General features: G+C 37.2%; 1 protein-coding gene across 3 annotated transcripts in view; it reads right to left on the bottom strand.

Moving 5' to 3' along the window:
- Nucleotides 1-16,955, bottom strand: part of LOC105425491 (odorant receptor 10-like) — a 150,381-nt gene that overhangs the window by 125,827 nt on the left and 7,599 nt on the right. For 2 of the 3 annotated variants that reach the window (XM_089078584.1, XM_089078582.1), the window contains exon 3: nucleotides 13,924-14,025. The exons of the other annotated variant lie outside the window; for it this stretch is intronic. In XM_089078584.1, coding sequence (XP_088934710.1) covers nucleotides 13,924-14,025 — 102 coding nt within the window. The remainder of the gene's footprint in view (nucleotides 1-13,923; nucleotides 14,026-16,955) is intronic. 3 annotated transcript variants of the gene reach the window in all.

Raw genomic sequence — 16,955 nt, 5'->3', positions numbered from 1 at the left:
ATGCATGGCGTGTGCCATGCGTAATCCAGCGGGGGATTTTGATGGCATTGAGAGATGAAAGCCGGTTGTAATAATCTAGCCAACAATCTGGAAGCTTGCAAGGAATTTCTTCATCCCATTGACGTTTGAGCGACCATAATTGCAACAATATCTTTGCCAGAATGATGGAAATAGTCCATCCAAGAAGATCGAAAAACTTAGCTGTATTCGAGAAAATCGCTGTTTTCTTTCTTGCGGGCTTAGACGATACGGAAACTTGAAATTGAAACACATCGAGAACAAGATTCTATATGATTCCTAGAACTTCGATATCATCCTGCAAAAATTTATGAGCCAATCTATAATCGGAAGGATCAGACAGCAGATCTGCGGAATTGCTAGCCCATTTTCGAAGGCAGAAGCCACCTTTTTTGAGCAACGCAATCAATTGATCGCGGGTTTGCCAAACAAAAATTTTATTGTCGGCGCCGAAAGCGCAGTTATCGACGTAAATCTGATGATGCAAAACGGAAACTGCTAACGAATTGTCAATTGGCTGATGTAAATCCCGAAGGGCTAGGTACGGAGCGGCAGCTGTGTCGTACGTATGGTAAAAAGACGATACTCTGTGACTGGTTCGCAAGGAGAGGAGCGCCAGAATGCGCCAGAATGCGCTGATAATCGGTATCATGAGAGTTGATTAGGATTTGTCGATACATCTTGACAATGTCGGCAGTATAAACATAATGATGGTGACGCCCTGCATGATGATGTCAGCCAGATTATTTTGAAGTTTGGGACCAATCATCATGTTATCATTCAGTGACATACCGTTAGTGGTTCGACACTATGATACCTTGAAAACAACGTGCAAATGAGTGGTTGCACTGCTATCCCGGAAGATAGCATAATGTGGGATATAACAGCCTTGAGGTAGTACCTCGACAGTATCTGTTGATGGACTTTTGGCCATATGGCCTAGATCCTCATATTCAGTGAGAAAATCACGGTATGTGGCAGCTTTGGTTGAATTTCGCTAGAGACATTGCTCCAATCGGTGGAGACTTGACAAGCCGATGAAGCAAGATTCTTCTAACGAAATAGGTGGGTTGTTTTTTAATGATAATCTAACTATGTAACGTCCCTGAGACGTGCAAGAATGAATTGCGCGGAAATGCTCTTCACATTGACGCTCTTCAGGGCTGTGAGCCGTTTGAGGAATCTCTTCGATTTCCCGGAAATGACGAAGATCGAAATCGAAAGCTTCCACAGTGACGCGGCACGGGAATCGATTCACTTGTAGACGCGATTGGACCGGAAAGAATCCATCCGAGAATGGTACTTTGCGCAGTAGATTCGCCTGATGAACTTCGACGAACCATCAAGAACGAGCTGACCGAACAAATCGACACCGATAATTACGTCAATAGAATCCAAACTCATAGAGTCACTGGGAACGTCCCGTTTGACCACGTTAATATTGACCACAGTCCCAATTGATCACGTTGCAATTGACCACCGTCCCGATTGACCACAGTCCCGATTGACCACTGTCCCGATTGACCACCGTCCCGATTGACCACAGTCCCGATTGGCCACCGTCTCGATTGATTACCGTCCCGATTGACTACCGTCCCGATTGACCACAGTCCCGATTGATCACAGTCCCGATTGATCACCGTTCCGATTGACCATCGTCACGATTAATCACCGTCTTGATTAACCGTTTTGAAATTGATAATATTCAATGTACTTTTTATCACTGCGTTTAATAGCATTTTTTATTTTATATCAAGTAATATGTGTAGTCTACTGCAGTACGTGGGATATTCGTGTTCTCCTAACTCTTCCGAATTTTATATATTGCAATCATACATAATAATTAACCTTAAATTTTAATAATATGTAAAGAAAGATTAGCTTTCCAGAGATTATGAAATATATCAGATATATATATATATATATATATATATATATATATATATATATATATACATATATATTTATACAAAATTTTGATTAACTTATTAATTGTTTTAATAATACAAACATAATGACAATTATATAATGCATCTGATATATTTCATAACCTCTGGAAAGCTATATTGACATATTTCTGTTATTATCCATGTAACTTTTATACCATTATTATATATCTGTGCTCTTATATATTTATATATGATATTTGGTAAGTAATAAAAAGAACTTCATAAGTGTATCTTTAATTATATGAATATTAAATATGTACTTTTTCCTTTCTTCCTTCATAAATCCTAATAAATCTTGATTAATAGAATATATTCGACATTAACCGCTGCAATTAGCTGTAGTACTATTAATAAAAGTAATAATTCCTTTATTTTTAAAAAATATCTTTGATTAAAATAGAAATACCCTCCCATTGTAAGAAATAAATAAATAAACAAATAAATAAATAAATAAATAAATAAATATTGTATTGTTAAATCGGATTGTTAATCAACGTTGTTTCACGCAACCAATGTTATATGAGACTCGTGAAAGACCAAGCGCATGAACGAGCACGGATAGCACGCGTACATAAATGTTCTAATTATTTCTCAAAAATAATAAATCGGAAAATAACTTTGTCATATATGGTTGGATTCGATAAAATAATCTTTAATTTGGTCACAAAAAAGTGAAAAATTTTCAAAAAAAATATAAAGTAGTAGAGGATTTGTTTAAACAAATTTCTTGTAAATTTTTTTTACATTACTATTATAAAGTATTCTTGTAACTATTCAACTTTTATTTGAAACATTTTTTTGTAACTTTAATAATTTCGGCGATATTTGTCTTGAAATAAAAAAACGGATTTTTTTCAAGAGGGTGTTTTACCCCCTAAAATTCAAAACGGGCACGTATAAAAAAATACGTGTCCCTTATTTTGGTCTAGAATATAATATATTTAAAACTCATCAAAATCGGAGGGGCACACTTCCATGCCTTTCCTTGTTAATACATCATTGCTTTGTCGTAAACTTTTGGTGTTACGACGAGAAGTTCTTTATTGTATTTTTCTTTTTCCTTACAATTACAATTATTATAACGATAATGATTACAATTACTATTAATTCGCTAAAGCTAATCGGATATATAAAATGGCTATTTCTGTATACATATTTTCGTCTACCTGTTTGTTTACTTCGTCTTTTAATATACTTAGTCTAGCAAGTTCGAGGATTCTTTATTATCGGTTGTAACTTAATATAACTTAATATTTTTTATCGATTGATTAATTCCGCTGTCGCGCGGTGTGAGTATTAAATTGAAGTCTGACTGTCTAACTGTGCCTGTATATATTAGGTGTACAAAAAAGTTCTGAGCTTTAGATTTCATACTACCGAAATAATAATTTAAATTTTATATATCTTCCCGCCCTTTTGCGGTTTTAAAGCGTTGACATTTGGCCTTCTAAAATGCCATACGTTTGGCGTTTGATGCACATAACCTCAAAAATCAGTAGTGTTCACGATGGCAATAACAAAAAAGCATATTCGATTTTCCATCCACTTCGCGTTTCATCTGAAGAAAAATGCTGCTGAAGCCACTGCAATGATTTGTGCTGCATATGGAAAGAACGCTGTAAGTCATACTACATGTAAAAGATGGTATCAAAAATTTCGCCAAGGAGATTTCAGTCTTGAAGATGAACCGCGTGGACGCCCTCAAAAGATTGAAACGGACGAATTGCAAGCACTGCTAGATATAAACTCTGCGCAAACTGAAAAGGAGCTTGCAGAACAGCTTGGCGTTACGCAGCAAACCATTTCCGTACGTTTACATACGATGGGAAAGATTCAGAAGGAAGGCAGATGGGTTCCGCATGAATTGTTCGAAGACAACAAAAATTGTCGGCGTGACATTGCACTCACTTTGCTTTCAAAGTTCCGGAAAAAAGATTTTCTGCACAAAATCATTACAAGCGATGAAAAGTGGATTCTTTATGATAACCCTAAACGTAGAAAATCATGGGTTGACCCTGGTCAACCTTCGACATCGACGCCAAAACCCAATATCCACGCCAGAAGATTTTGCTCTGTATCTGGTGGGATTGGAAAGGTGTGTTGTATTACGAGTTGTTACAACCGGGTGAAACAATCACGGCAGACCGCTACCAACAACAATTGACCAATTTGAGCGATGCATTAGAAGAAAAGAGGCCATTTACTGGCCAAAGATGTCGTAAAGTGATCTTGCTTCATGACAATGCTCAACCACATGTTACGAAAGCGACTTAGAACCATATCTTTGCGTTAGGCTGGGAACTTCTCCCGCACGCGGCGTATAGCCCAGACAACGCCTTCCGATTACTATCTATTCCGGTCGCTGCAGCATCATTTGACTGATATACATTTCGTGAGATTTGAAGAGATACGAAAATGCATTGATGACTTTATCGTTTCGAAGCCGGTGAGCTTCTATCGTCAAGGAATTCGCAAGCTACTCGAAAGATGGCAAAAAGTCATTGATGCAAACGGGGAATATTTCGCTGATTAATATTTTTTTGTTTGTTTTTGAATAAAGATTGAATTTTACAAAAAAAAGCTCAGAACTTTTTTGTACACCTAATATTTTATCGGCAGTTGTTGCTGCGTTAGTAGTGTTACTTCGGGCGTTGTTAGTTTATATTTTCTGTTAATTTTTATTTTTCCCGTGCCGCTTAATTCTAACTGTTGTTCCGGTGACTTCGCACTGGATATTTATTTTTTGATTTGTTATCATTGAGTATAGCCATGCTTGTGGTTCCGTTAATGTTATCCACAAGAGTGGATATTGGTGGTATTGGAGTGTATTGCTACGCATCGCTGTTCGCAATTTTTGAGGCCCGGCGCGTTTAGATAGCGTTTACTTGCATCTCACATGGTGCGTTTGTGTTGATATGATAGACAGAAAAATCTCGTTCGCATGTGAACAGCTATCTGTCTTGTATACATGTCTGTAGATGTTTTCGTCTGGTAATATGTAATGATGATTTTCCTTATCTATCGCTACTAACAGGTGGTGAATTTTTATAAATGTGAAAGTACCGTGTTGCGTACCGGTACAGTTTTTATTAGTTTTTGTGGGAAACGCAATTATCGGCAAATGAATAATCGTATAAATGTCCAGTTTATTATAATATGCTTATTATTATATATTTTTAGATCGTACGCCAGTTTTCCACCCGTATTGTGAATGGAAAATGTAAGCCCTCGGTCAATTGGGTCGCTGCTTTTCACAGCTCTGTTACAATTTTTTCCAACGGTAATAGTCGCGCGTGTACTATTCTGTCTTTGGTCAGTGACAAATAGTCGATTGTGTTTTCTACGTCTTTTGTCAAGTCCGTCATTATCGTCCGTATTAATAAGTTTTCGTCATGTCCTCTCGTTGCGTATACCTCGCAAGCTGTAACTTCATTCGCGCTGACATTCCGCAATATATTTTCGTTTTTTCCAATCCATCCATATTCTCTATTATGGCGTTTGATAATTTTGGTCTGAGTTTTCGTGTTGTAGGGTCTGTTGATTTTCTTGCAGCATTTGTATTTGTTTATTAAGATGCTCTTCGGCATCCATGGTGCCGAATAATGTTTTGCTTATCGCGCCAATCGCGTTTATTAGTCCTCATTTGCTGTCTCTAGTGTAGTAGATAGTTCTCAGTCGCATTAGCAGCTGTGTTAATTTTGCATTGTCCTTTTGCATTATTTGCATTATGATTTTACACGTGAATTGGACGGTCCAATGATGCTCTTGCCTCGCTCGCTGGTTTGATCTAGGTAATTTTCCATCTGTCACGCTCTTTTTTCTAACGCATTAATGTCCAGTTTGATTACTAACTTCCAGGTGGTTTGTACTTGGTTCATTAACCCTGTTTCTTCGAAATAAATGTCTGGCGTGTTGTGAAATTTTTTCAGCACGTACGGTATTGCGATGTCGGCCTCGGTGCTGCATAAGTGCCATTGAATAGTCATCATCCTGAAAGTTCAGGGATCATATTACATTTCCTTATTCTATTTAATTTTTTTTCTTCTTATGCTACTTGGTGCACGCCAGTTCACCAGTAGCTTCCGCGCCGGGCTGTTATTCAGTTTATTGTCGCCATGTTTCGTACGCGCTGTAACGGATGTACCCGTTTCTATACGCCTATCCTGTGCGCGTCGTACGATCGCGCCTATTGGCTTCGTGTCGCGTTATAGCTCCGCGCGTGCGACATGAACGGTGTGGTGGGACGAAATATGTATTCCATGGAGCAAGGCGCACGTACCTCCCGACAGGACCCCGGAGTTAGTTGGCGATTCCCGTTGGATCGGATTTTGGTCATCGTTTGTGACATCGGGGTACGACATGTGGAGATGTTGCCACCATAATATTAAGATATTTTTTATTTCTCGTGTGTCTTACATTTTCTCTTTCTTTTCTTTCTCTTCCCTTTTCTTGTGCATGTAGTACAGCATGGTTTATTATAATCTCAGTATGAGTTCTTTGAAACAAAACGGTTCTTTGTCATCCGTACGCCGGGAATCGTATTTGTACTCCTCCGCGCGAAGAGTATCTTGCGAGGAGCATCGGGATTTAGATTGCTTTTCAGTGAATCCAACCCGTGCATTTTTCTTTGCGGAGTGCATATAATAAATTGTTTCAGTCTGTCGTTGGCTGTGGCTGCGTTGAGTCTCGGCTTGTCTCAATTTCGTTAATATTAGTAGTATAATATAGTAACAAAAGTTTTATACGAATAGTAGCAAGTATATAATAGCGAATATGCGGTGCGCGATGTGCGAGCGAGAGTATACTCCCGTCATGTGCTGTGAGTATGTGCGTGCCTCCTGGCTGGTGGCGGTTCAGCAAGTGGCGGCCGACACGAGATCTATGGGGTGGGCCGAAGAATGGTACTCCCGTGACCCCCTGCATCTGCGCCGCTACAGGGCGGCAAGTTGTGTGTGTATCGCGTCGTTGCTACTGGTATGTGCTTAATTTTATTTATTAATCCTATTATATCTTTGCTTCTACTAACGCTTCTTCTAATTTTCTCTCGAGTTTCGTCGTGCGCGTCCGTTTTTCTAGTTTTCAATAAATAGTTTGAGTCGGTTCGCGTGTACAGTCACGATTTTTCATTTCTGTTTGATTCTATAATTCACGTCTGAAATTTTTTCGGTTACTTGGTACGGACCTATCCATGGTGCTTCTAAATTCTTCGATCGTCTTCAACGCACTGCTTCATCGTGCAAGAGGACTTTATCTCCTATCTTGAAAGTTTTGTTGTTAGTATTTTTATCGGCATAGTTCTTTGCTTTTTGTTTCGCTTCACAAATATGTTCCTTCGCCAGTTTTTGTGTGGCTCGGAATCGTTCTTTTAGTTCTTGCGCATAGTTATCGTACAGTTTCGGCGGCGCCGTAGATAGGCTTGCTCGGTGCCCGTACATTAATTCGAACGGCGTATAACCCGTTGCTGTATCATATTGTATCATATTGTAAACATCGCGTATGGGATCTATTCATCCCAATTAGTCTGGTCCATTTATATAGTGTCTCAAATATTCTACTAGAGTCCTATGTGATCTTTCTAGAACCCCCATTAGTTTCTGGATGGTATGCGGTAGTTTGAATTTTCGTTATTTTTAAGAGGGTGCATACATCCTTGAACATCTTGCTGACGAAATTCATACCTTGATCCGTTAATATTTTCTCTGGTATTTCGAATTCGCATATTATTTTTGTGGTAAACTCTTTGACAATTGTATTTGCTTCCTGGTCCGATATCGGTATCGCCTTACTAAATTTCGTTAAATCGTCCTGAAATGTCAACAGGTATTTATATCCTTTCGTGATGATCATAAATGGTCCCACGATATCTAGGGCGCATTTTTCGAACGGTTTCTCTGCTGTTTTAGTACTAGAGGCATCTTAGTTTTTCTGCTAGTTTTTCTACTTGTTCTTTTGGCAATATTCGCATTTGGCGATGTAATCCTCCACATCTTTCGTTAATCCATGCCAGTTGTGTTAATTTTATTGTGTTTATTGTGCGTGTAGCACCTTGATGTCTTCCGAGGGAGGCATTATGATATTCGTACATTATCTGCTCCTTTTCCTCCTTGCTGTATTCGCGCTCTTCCTTGTCACGCTTGACCCTATTTATCTGTGTGTCGAGCGCGATCGGATTTCTGCGTTTTAAGTGCGTCCGCATTTGTATTGCCGGCCTTATATACTACCTCATAGTTTTATTCTTCCAATTTAAGTCTCCATCTAATTAATCGCGAGCCAGGATCTGTTATGCTAAATAACCAGATCAATGGCTTGTGATTCGTAACTATTTGGAATTTTGTTCCATATAGATACGGTCGAAAATATTTGACGGTCCACATTATGGTTAGCAATTTTTTTTCCGTCGTATTGTAATTCTGTTCTGCTTTATTTAGAATTCTGCTTGCGTAAGCAATTGGTTTTGGCCTATTGGCCCTTGCGATAATATCGCTCCGATGGCGTAATCAGATGCGTCTGTAGTTAATATAAATTATTTTGTAAAATCTGAGTAAAACTTAGAACTGGCGCGATCATCAACCTTTCTTTTAACGTTTCAAATGCGTTTTGTTGTTTTGCTGTCCAATTGAATTTTTCGTCTTTTCCGGTTAATTTCATCAGTGGTTTTGCGATCTTCGAAAAATTTTCGATGAATCTTCTGTAATACCCAACTAATCCTATGAAGGATTGCATGTCTTTTACTTTTTTGGGTACTGGAAAGTGACAGCCGTTATTTTTGATGAATCCGGAATTATACCATCCTCTGAAATAATGTGACCTAAATATGTCACCTCTTTTCTTAGGAACCCGCTTTGTTGTACTTTCAGATTATAGTTTCTTAGTTTTTAAAATACCTCGATTAATCTTTTATTATGCTCTCTCAAGTTTGGTCCGTAAACGACGATGTCCTCCAAATATACAAGGCATCTTATGCCCTGTATTCCCGCTAACGAATCGCTGAAACGTGACGAGCGCATTTTTTAAACCGAAAGGCATTCTATTAAACTCCCATAATGCCCATACGACGTGGAGAAAGCCGTTTTGCTTTTATCTTTGTCGTGCATTGCTATTTGATGATAACCCGACACGAGGTCTAGCATCAAGAAGTATTTCGCGTTCCCGAGCTGGTCGAGGAGGTCCGTGATATTCAGTAAAGGGAACGAATCTCCTATCGTTAAATTATTTAGTTTCCGGAAATCTACGACAATGCGTAGATATTCCAAACGCATTGGCCTTCTTCGGGACGACCAATATTGGCGCATTCCACTGATTTGTGCTTGGATGGATAATTTTTTCCTCGAGCATTTTCTTTATCTGTTTATTCATCTTCGCCTTGTGCTTCTCGGGCAGGCGGTACAGTTGGACATTGACCGGTGCGCTATCCGCGCGCGTGGTGATTTTATGTTGCACCGTGATCGTGTGCGAGAGTGAATCACCTTCCAAATGAATATATCGCAATAATCATTACATATTTGTTCCAACGTTTCTTTTTCCTCAATGTTGAGGTGATCTATGTGTAATTGTTCTCGCACTCATTTTCTCCTCTCGCCTATAGTCTTAGTGTCTTTTTTCACTGTGTTGAGCATTTCAGCGCTCTGTGTTTCTATCTCTTCTAAATTTACCATTGGTGTGTTTATTTTAACGGGTTTTTCTGTCGTATTTATTATACTTATCGGACAGGTGATTCCTTGGGATCCAGTAGACAGCATCCGATAAATACTTTTAGCCTCGGTTGCTCTTGTCTTATTATCTCTATCTGATTGTTATTTCGTTTGATGATTAAATTCACAGTACTTTCATTCCAAAATTCTTCTGACATCTGACGAGTCTAATTCACGCAAAACGTAACATTTACAAGAGAAACCGACATCATTTTAATATTCAAAATTTATAAATTTGGAATATGAATATCTGCGGTTAAAATAACTCAACAGGAAGGAAAACTTTGTATTTTCTTAATATAATTAATACTGAACATAAACAAAGTATTAAATAGAAATTTTCGATAGAATATATTTTACTTTTTTTTTTTACTCTCATTCTGTAAATATTCTGAATTTATTAAGATGTTTATTAAGAAGTTTATTAAGATTGTGAATTACAGATTTAAAAAGTCAAACTAAAATATTTTGATAGATAATAAATCTATTATATAAAATTATATAAACAAATAAACAACAACGAAAAACTGGCCAATTTTTCGCAAGCAAGATCTTGGTTGTGTTGTGCAGGTCGTTTCGGAAAAGTATCAGCCAGAGAGTCGGCTGAGGATTCTCAGCCTCAAATACGACACTCTCTTTTTCTTTCAATGAACTTTATTAAACAGTATAATTTTGCACTAATTAATTCAGGCCGCGACAAACGTGATTGCAAGACAAAATCTTAATGAGTCCCTCCTCCTAGCATCGGTCTCCCGTTTTTATCTTGTTTCGGGCGGCCAGTCCTTGCAACGTAATCATAATGGTCGTCAGCGTTCGCGATATATCTCTAGGTGATGCGGTAGTTTTCCACGTAAAGATCGCGCAACCCGATTTGGCAATTGACATAATCTATTTAAGGTATAATATTAAGTGGATTGGTTACAAAATAAATACACTTTGGCAGTCGCTATCAATAAAAATAATCGGATAATAAAGTGTCGCTTGCAACTCGCTTCGTCAGCGGTGGACGCGATTGCGTTCTTGGCGCTCGCGACAGTTGCTAAATCTCTTTTATGAAGTTAAATAATTATATTACCAACTTAGTTTAGCAGAATTTAAACGTAATGGTTCTATAATAATTCAATAATCAACTATCTTCGATTGATATCGATTAAAATCCCTTTTCATTATCCTCCTCCCCTTCTCAGGAAATATATATTGCGAAAAATATCATCTCAGCCAGAGATCGTATCTGGATCGCTTGCTCTCCGGGCAGGCATCTCTGGCTGAGGTGATATTTTCGCAATATATATTTAAAAATTTCACTTATCAAGATTTAAAACAATAAAGAAAATGATTAACAATTAATTAAATATGATAATAAAATGATATTACGTCCAGTTCAGAGAATTATTTAATAAATAATTGGGCATGAGAAAATGCCTCAGACACTCTCTCGCAAGCTGAGGTGTGAAACGCAAGCCCACAAAATCAAGCGCACCATAATCATCTTGAGGAATAGACCAACGTTCAGATGTTATGACATTAACTTAGAGATGTACGCCCGTCAGTCCGTTTTCGAGTCTAAGAATCTCTTTAACCCAGAATAGGACCTAGTGTAACCCAATGCTAGAGGGAACAAGAGAGGATTTCAAAGAGATAAACAAATTAATAAAACAGATTCTACGTTTAATAATAATTTGATAATAAATCTGAAGTAAATCTTAATAAAAAAAGAGAGAAGCTGAACATTGAATTATGACGAATTTTATTCTGTACCTATTATTATGCTATGTCTATTATTAATTAAGATCACATTGTTCCAAAGAGAATTATCATAATAACGCTAAGGATTATATAGAGATATAAAAACATCATTCTTTGATCGAATATTTATACAGATGAACGTTTAAAGATTGCATATACGAGGATGGTTTGAAAAGTCTGTGCAAAAATGAAAACTACTTAATTTCGGGATAAACCTTTTTTATTTTTCAACATAGTCTCTTTTTAGGCTTATATACTTCGTCCAACGCTGCTCCAGTTTGTTAATCTCTTCTGAATAATATGATTGGTCCAACTGTGCAAAATAGGCATTCGTTTCCACAATCACCTCCTTGTTTGAATGAAATCTCCTTCCCGCTAGCCATTTCTTCGCATTGGGGAACAAGTAATAGTCCGAGAGAGCCAAATCTGAAGAATAGGGGGGATGTGGAACGAGTTGAAACCGTAACTCCATCAATTTTGCGGCCACAACTCCGGAGGAGTGAGCTAGTGCGTTGTCGTGATGGAAAAGGACTTTCTTGTAGTTCAATCGTGGATGTTTTTCTTGCAGTTCGGATTTCAAACGGCCCAATAACGATGAATAATATTTATCTGTAATAGTTTTACCCTTTTCCATATAGTCGATGAATATTATTGCTTGCGAATCTCAAAAGACAATTGCCATAATCTTCCCGAAGGAATGATCTTCGCCTTCTTTGGTACAGATTCACATTCCTCGCTGGCAACCCATTGTTTGGACTGTTTTTTGATCTCAGGCGTATAGTGGTGTATCCATGTTTCGTCTATAGTGACGAAACGACGCCAAAAGTCCTATGGATTTCGCTATAAACATTCCTTGGAACACTTCATACGATTTCGTTTTTGATCAGTTGTGAGCAATCGCGGTACCCATCTTGCAAATAACTTTTTCATATCCAAATGTTGATGCGAAATATTATACTCGTTCACTCGAGATTCCCACAGCACTAGCAATCTCAAGCACCTTCTATCATCCATTCTTCTGTCATCCATTATCATATCATGGATTTTATCAATGATTTCTGGAGTAGTAGCCACAAAGCGTCCAGAACGTTCGGCGTCACTTGTGCTCATATGGCCACTCCGAAACATTTGAAACCATTTATAAACTGTTCTAATCGAAGGTGTAGATCATCATGTTTATTAAGCTTCTTTTTCAAACCAGTCTCCTGAGGCGATTTGCCTTTCATAAAGTAATGGCTTGATCAACACACGAAATTCTCTTTCATACATTTTTTAGAAATCACTCGACTTTTTCGATTCAGATGAACGCCAAATACAGAGAAATAGATCAATCTGGCTGAAACTTGATATGTGTTCTTTCAAGAGATGCTACTAACTGAAAATAACCTCGATACCCAACAGTGGTGCTATCTTTCTTATTTTGCACGGACTTTTCAAATCGCCCTCGTACACACACACACACACACACACACACACACACACACACACACACACCACGCGCGCGCGCGCGCGCACGCACACACACACACACACACATACACACGGATGTGTGCGTGTGTGTGTGTGCGTGTGTGGGATAATCTTCTAAAGGCATAGTGGAATTCATTATAAATTCCACTTTCGAAAATGGGCAATCAGGAGGAGAAAAGAAAGGGAATTACTGTTGTTAATGTCGTTAGGACCCTCCGAAATGTATCGAGAGCCCGTGAGATCGAACAGCGAAAGCAAGTTTGAGAGAAGAAACAGAAAGATGGAAAATGCAGGATTTTGCCGATTATTCCGACAGTCATGAATCTGATTAACGCTTCGAAATGTGTTGGAAGCCCGAGAAGTCCGACAGTGAAAGCAAGATTGAAAAAAGAAAGAGGGAACGAAAAAGATAAAAGAAGAAGTAACGGTAAGAAGGAGAAACAGCTGAAAGAAGACAAATAATTTAGAACTACTATTGAATAAATGTAAATCTAGAATTTACTAGCTGCTGATTTGTGTGAGAGCTGATGAGCTTCGGCAGTCACGGAACCCGGAAGGTGATGCGAGCGAGCAGTATTGATGAAGAAAATCGAAAAAATGTTTGATACTGTTACTGACTCTAATAATTAATGGGAACGAAAATGTCCAGTACCGAGACGTCGTTGGAAAAAAATGATTGTCTTAGAAGGGCGCTATATATATGATCGGGACGAGAAAAACTTGATACATCTTTCTAGATTTGATTATCAAAATGAGTTTGATCGCGTGTGCTCGCGTGTCACTTCCTCTGCCTTCGTCTGATTCCGCGTTATATTAACTTATCGAACAATAGGTTGGATGTTGTTTGATAATTATTTGGAGTTTCAGACACGTGTTCACTTGTATACTCTTTTTATTTCTAATGCAATAAAAATAATAGATGATAATTCTCGAAAGAGAAGGATCGAGTCGTCGAATGAAATCGTCAGGACGTAACAATGATAAAAATGACATACATTTATTTAAGCTTCCTTTCATGCATCTTATTATATATATTTTTATAAACTTACGACTTCTTTTAAATCATTAGCTGCCCATGCTGTGATATACATGCGTTGTAGAGCAGCAAATATCATAGATAAGAATTGCGGTATCAGCACATGCGATTGTAACTGAAAATTAGTTTAAATTAGTTTAAATTTTAATTAAAATAATATGACTATTGCACCATCGCAAACTTTTTGCATGGTGCGAAATTTTATTTGTTGACTTCAATACGAGATTTTAAGGAAAATATGTTTGTATGTTCAAATAAGTTTGGCTGATAGCGCGATAAATACATCGCGCACAACAATTAGAGGATCACTTTAAAATCTACAAATTTTATCGTTCTTTCAGAAACTGTACCTTCATTTCCAGAGATCGCAAAACAATTTCCCCGGGTGCGTTTTAAAGAGTGAAACTTCTACTTTGAAACAGTTAATATGATATTTGCCGCCCCATCGAATAGTCTTTTTCGGAAAAAACAGCAGGCCGTATTAAATTCTAAGAATTTCACGACATTCTAACTTTTACAAAGCAAAGCACGAACAGGTTGAAAAATATCGTTGCATACATTTTAAAATAAGAAACTTTTTCTTTAGAAGGAGACCTCGACTCTAGCATGTCTAGAAGCTGTTCAGAAGTTTTACTTTCCAAAATGCACCGAGAAAAATTGTTCTGCAATCTCTGGAAATGGAAATACAGTTTCATAAAAATCGACAAAATTTGCAGATTTTAAAATAATCACATGTACGCACGCACGCACGCAACATTCTATGTCAAAGTAAAAAATTTAAATATATGTATATATATATATATATGTATATATATGTATATATATATATATATATATATATATATATATATATATATGTATATATATATGTATATATGTTGTTCTGAATCACCCTGTATATATATATATATATATATATATATATATACAGGGTGATTCAGAACAACCGTTTATCCTTAAAGAAGCGTATTCCTGACTTTATTTCAAGATAATTTTTCCTTTACCTTAGAAATAGTTTATCAATTACGGGTTGAATAGGCAGCATAGAAGGTAGGCAGGGACGGCGCAACTCACCGTCCGACGCGGATGATTACTCGGGGCGCACGCTGCGATCAGCTGCTTTGCTACGAGACACAAACACACATGCACATTCGCGCTCGCATGCATGCATGCATACATATACGCATACGCATGCACTTATCTTGTAAAAATTCGATGTCTTCGTATCTTGCAAAAAACCGACAAATAACTTTACTCGCCGTGATAGCAACTCTTTTCCATGCGACGAATCCACACCAATAAATCAAAGTTTTTCGTTCTTGAATTATATCAATACTTACACACTCGATTGATTTATAAAAATCCAAATCTATCGGTCCATCATTATTGATCGCTACCGATTAATTATTTAGCGACTGAGAATTACTCAGAATTAAACAGCACATTACATACAATTAGACAAATTAAAAATTTTCTTTTTCTTATAAATTGTATCACATTATCAACACGTTTACTGACGCACTTGATCGATAAAATAAGGTCTTTACGAATGAATCGGTTCATCAGTAATAATTGCTATCAGTTAATCATTCGGCGAATGAGAATGATGAAAAAGAAACACATTATGCATAATCACAATAATCAATTATTTATAAACACATATCAACACTTTTACGGATTTACGTACGATCAATGAATCGAAAAATTCACGAATAATAAATTACAAAGTAATAAATTACATTTAATTATTACCGATTAATCGGCTGGTTTTGAAATCATTTGATAAAGATGCGTTACATACACGATACATGTTACTCGATGAGAAGTTCTGTTTGATAATAATAAGGAGTCCATAGATTGTAGCAAGTTATGTTGTATGTAAAATTCCTTCTTGTGGAATAGCGATTCATTATTGAATATCACACGAGAAGCGAATCTGGGATTTCATTCGACGTTTCTCAGAAAATTTTGGCAGAATATTCTTCTTAGATAATAATCTTCAGTTTGTAAATGTTGTACGCGTGTGTAGTGAAATGCGTGCAATTTTTCTTCTGGCAATATCCTATAGTTGCATGATAAATCGTGTTCTCGAGCAACGATCCGAATACTCGTTTCCGGATTTTGCTCGAAAGCACATACAACTGTCTCCATATTCCGCAAATTTCTTGCCTCGCGATCTCTCTCAGTGTTTGTTTGGGAGGACACTGCCAGTTTCGTATAATCTTTGAGCAGTTCGAAGTATAACAGGAGCCGATGGATGTTTTGTTCGGTTTGAATACAATTCGGCGTATCGTCTTGCAACAGCGTGCCATCAGCATATCGTAATATTCTTCATTCGTAAATGTTCTTATGTCCTTATCATCTTGATAAGGATGTTCTTCTAATAATCGAAGGATTATTGAGCGAAGTATCGATCGTCTCATCCTATACCTCCTCCTCCTATTATACAATTTCCGTGAAGAGACTATGTCCCCCTCCGCGCCACCTCCCGCGAGTATGGATGCTTATTGTTGTCAAGCAGAACGTCTCATCGAGTAACGTGTGTCGTGTATGTAACGCATTTTGTCAAATGATTTCAAAATCAGCTGATTAATCGCTAATAATTAAATGTAATTTATTACTTTGTAATTTATTATTCGTGAATTTTTCGATTTATTGATCACGTGCGTAAATCCGTAAAAGTGTTGATATGTGTTTATAAATAATTGATTAATGTGATTATGCATTAATGTGTTTCTTTTTCATCAAGTATTCTCATTCGCCGAATGATTAACTGATAGCAATTATTACTGATGAACCGATTCATTCGTAAAAGCCTTATTTTATCGATCGAGTGCGTCAGTAAACGTGTTGATAATGTAATATAATTTATAAGAAAAAGAAAATTTCTAATTTCTCTAATTGTATGTAATGTGCTATTTAATTCGAGTTTAATTCGAGTAATTCTCAGTCGTCAAATAATTAATCGGTAGCGATAATAGTGAGGACCGATAGATTTGGATTTTTATAAATCAATCGAGTGCGTGAGTATTGATATAATTCAAG

Source organism: Pogonomyrmex barbatus, unplaced genomic scaffold (assembly GCF_055798465.1).
Source record: "Pogonomyrmex barbatus isolate J1 unplaced genomic scaffold, ASM5579846v1 scaffold24, whole genome shotgun sequence".
In the NCBI taxonomy this organism is placed as follows: domain Eukaryota; kingdom Metazoa; phylum Arthropoda; class Insecta; order Hymenoptera; family Formicidae; genus Pogonomyrmex; species Pogonomyrmex barbatus.
This window is presented reverse-complemented; position numbering and strand designations above follow the sequence as displayed.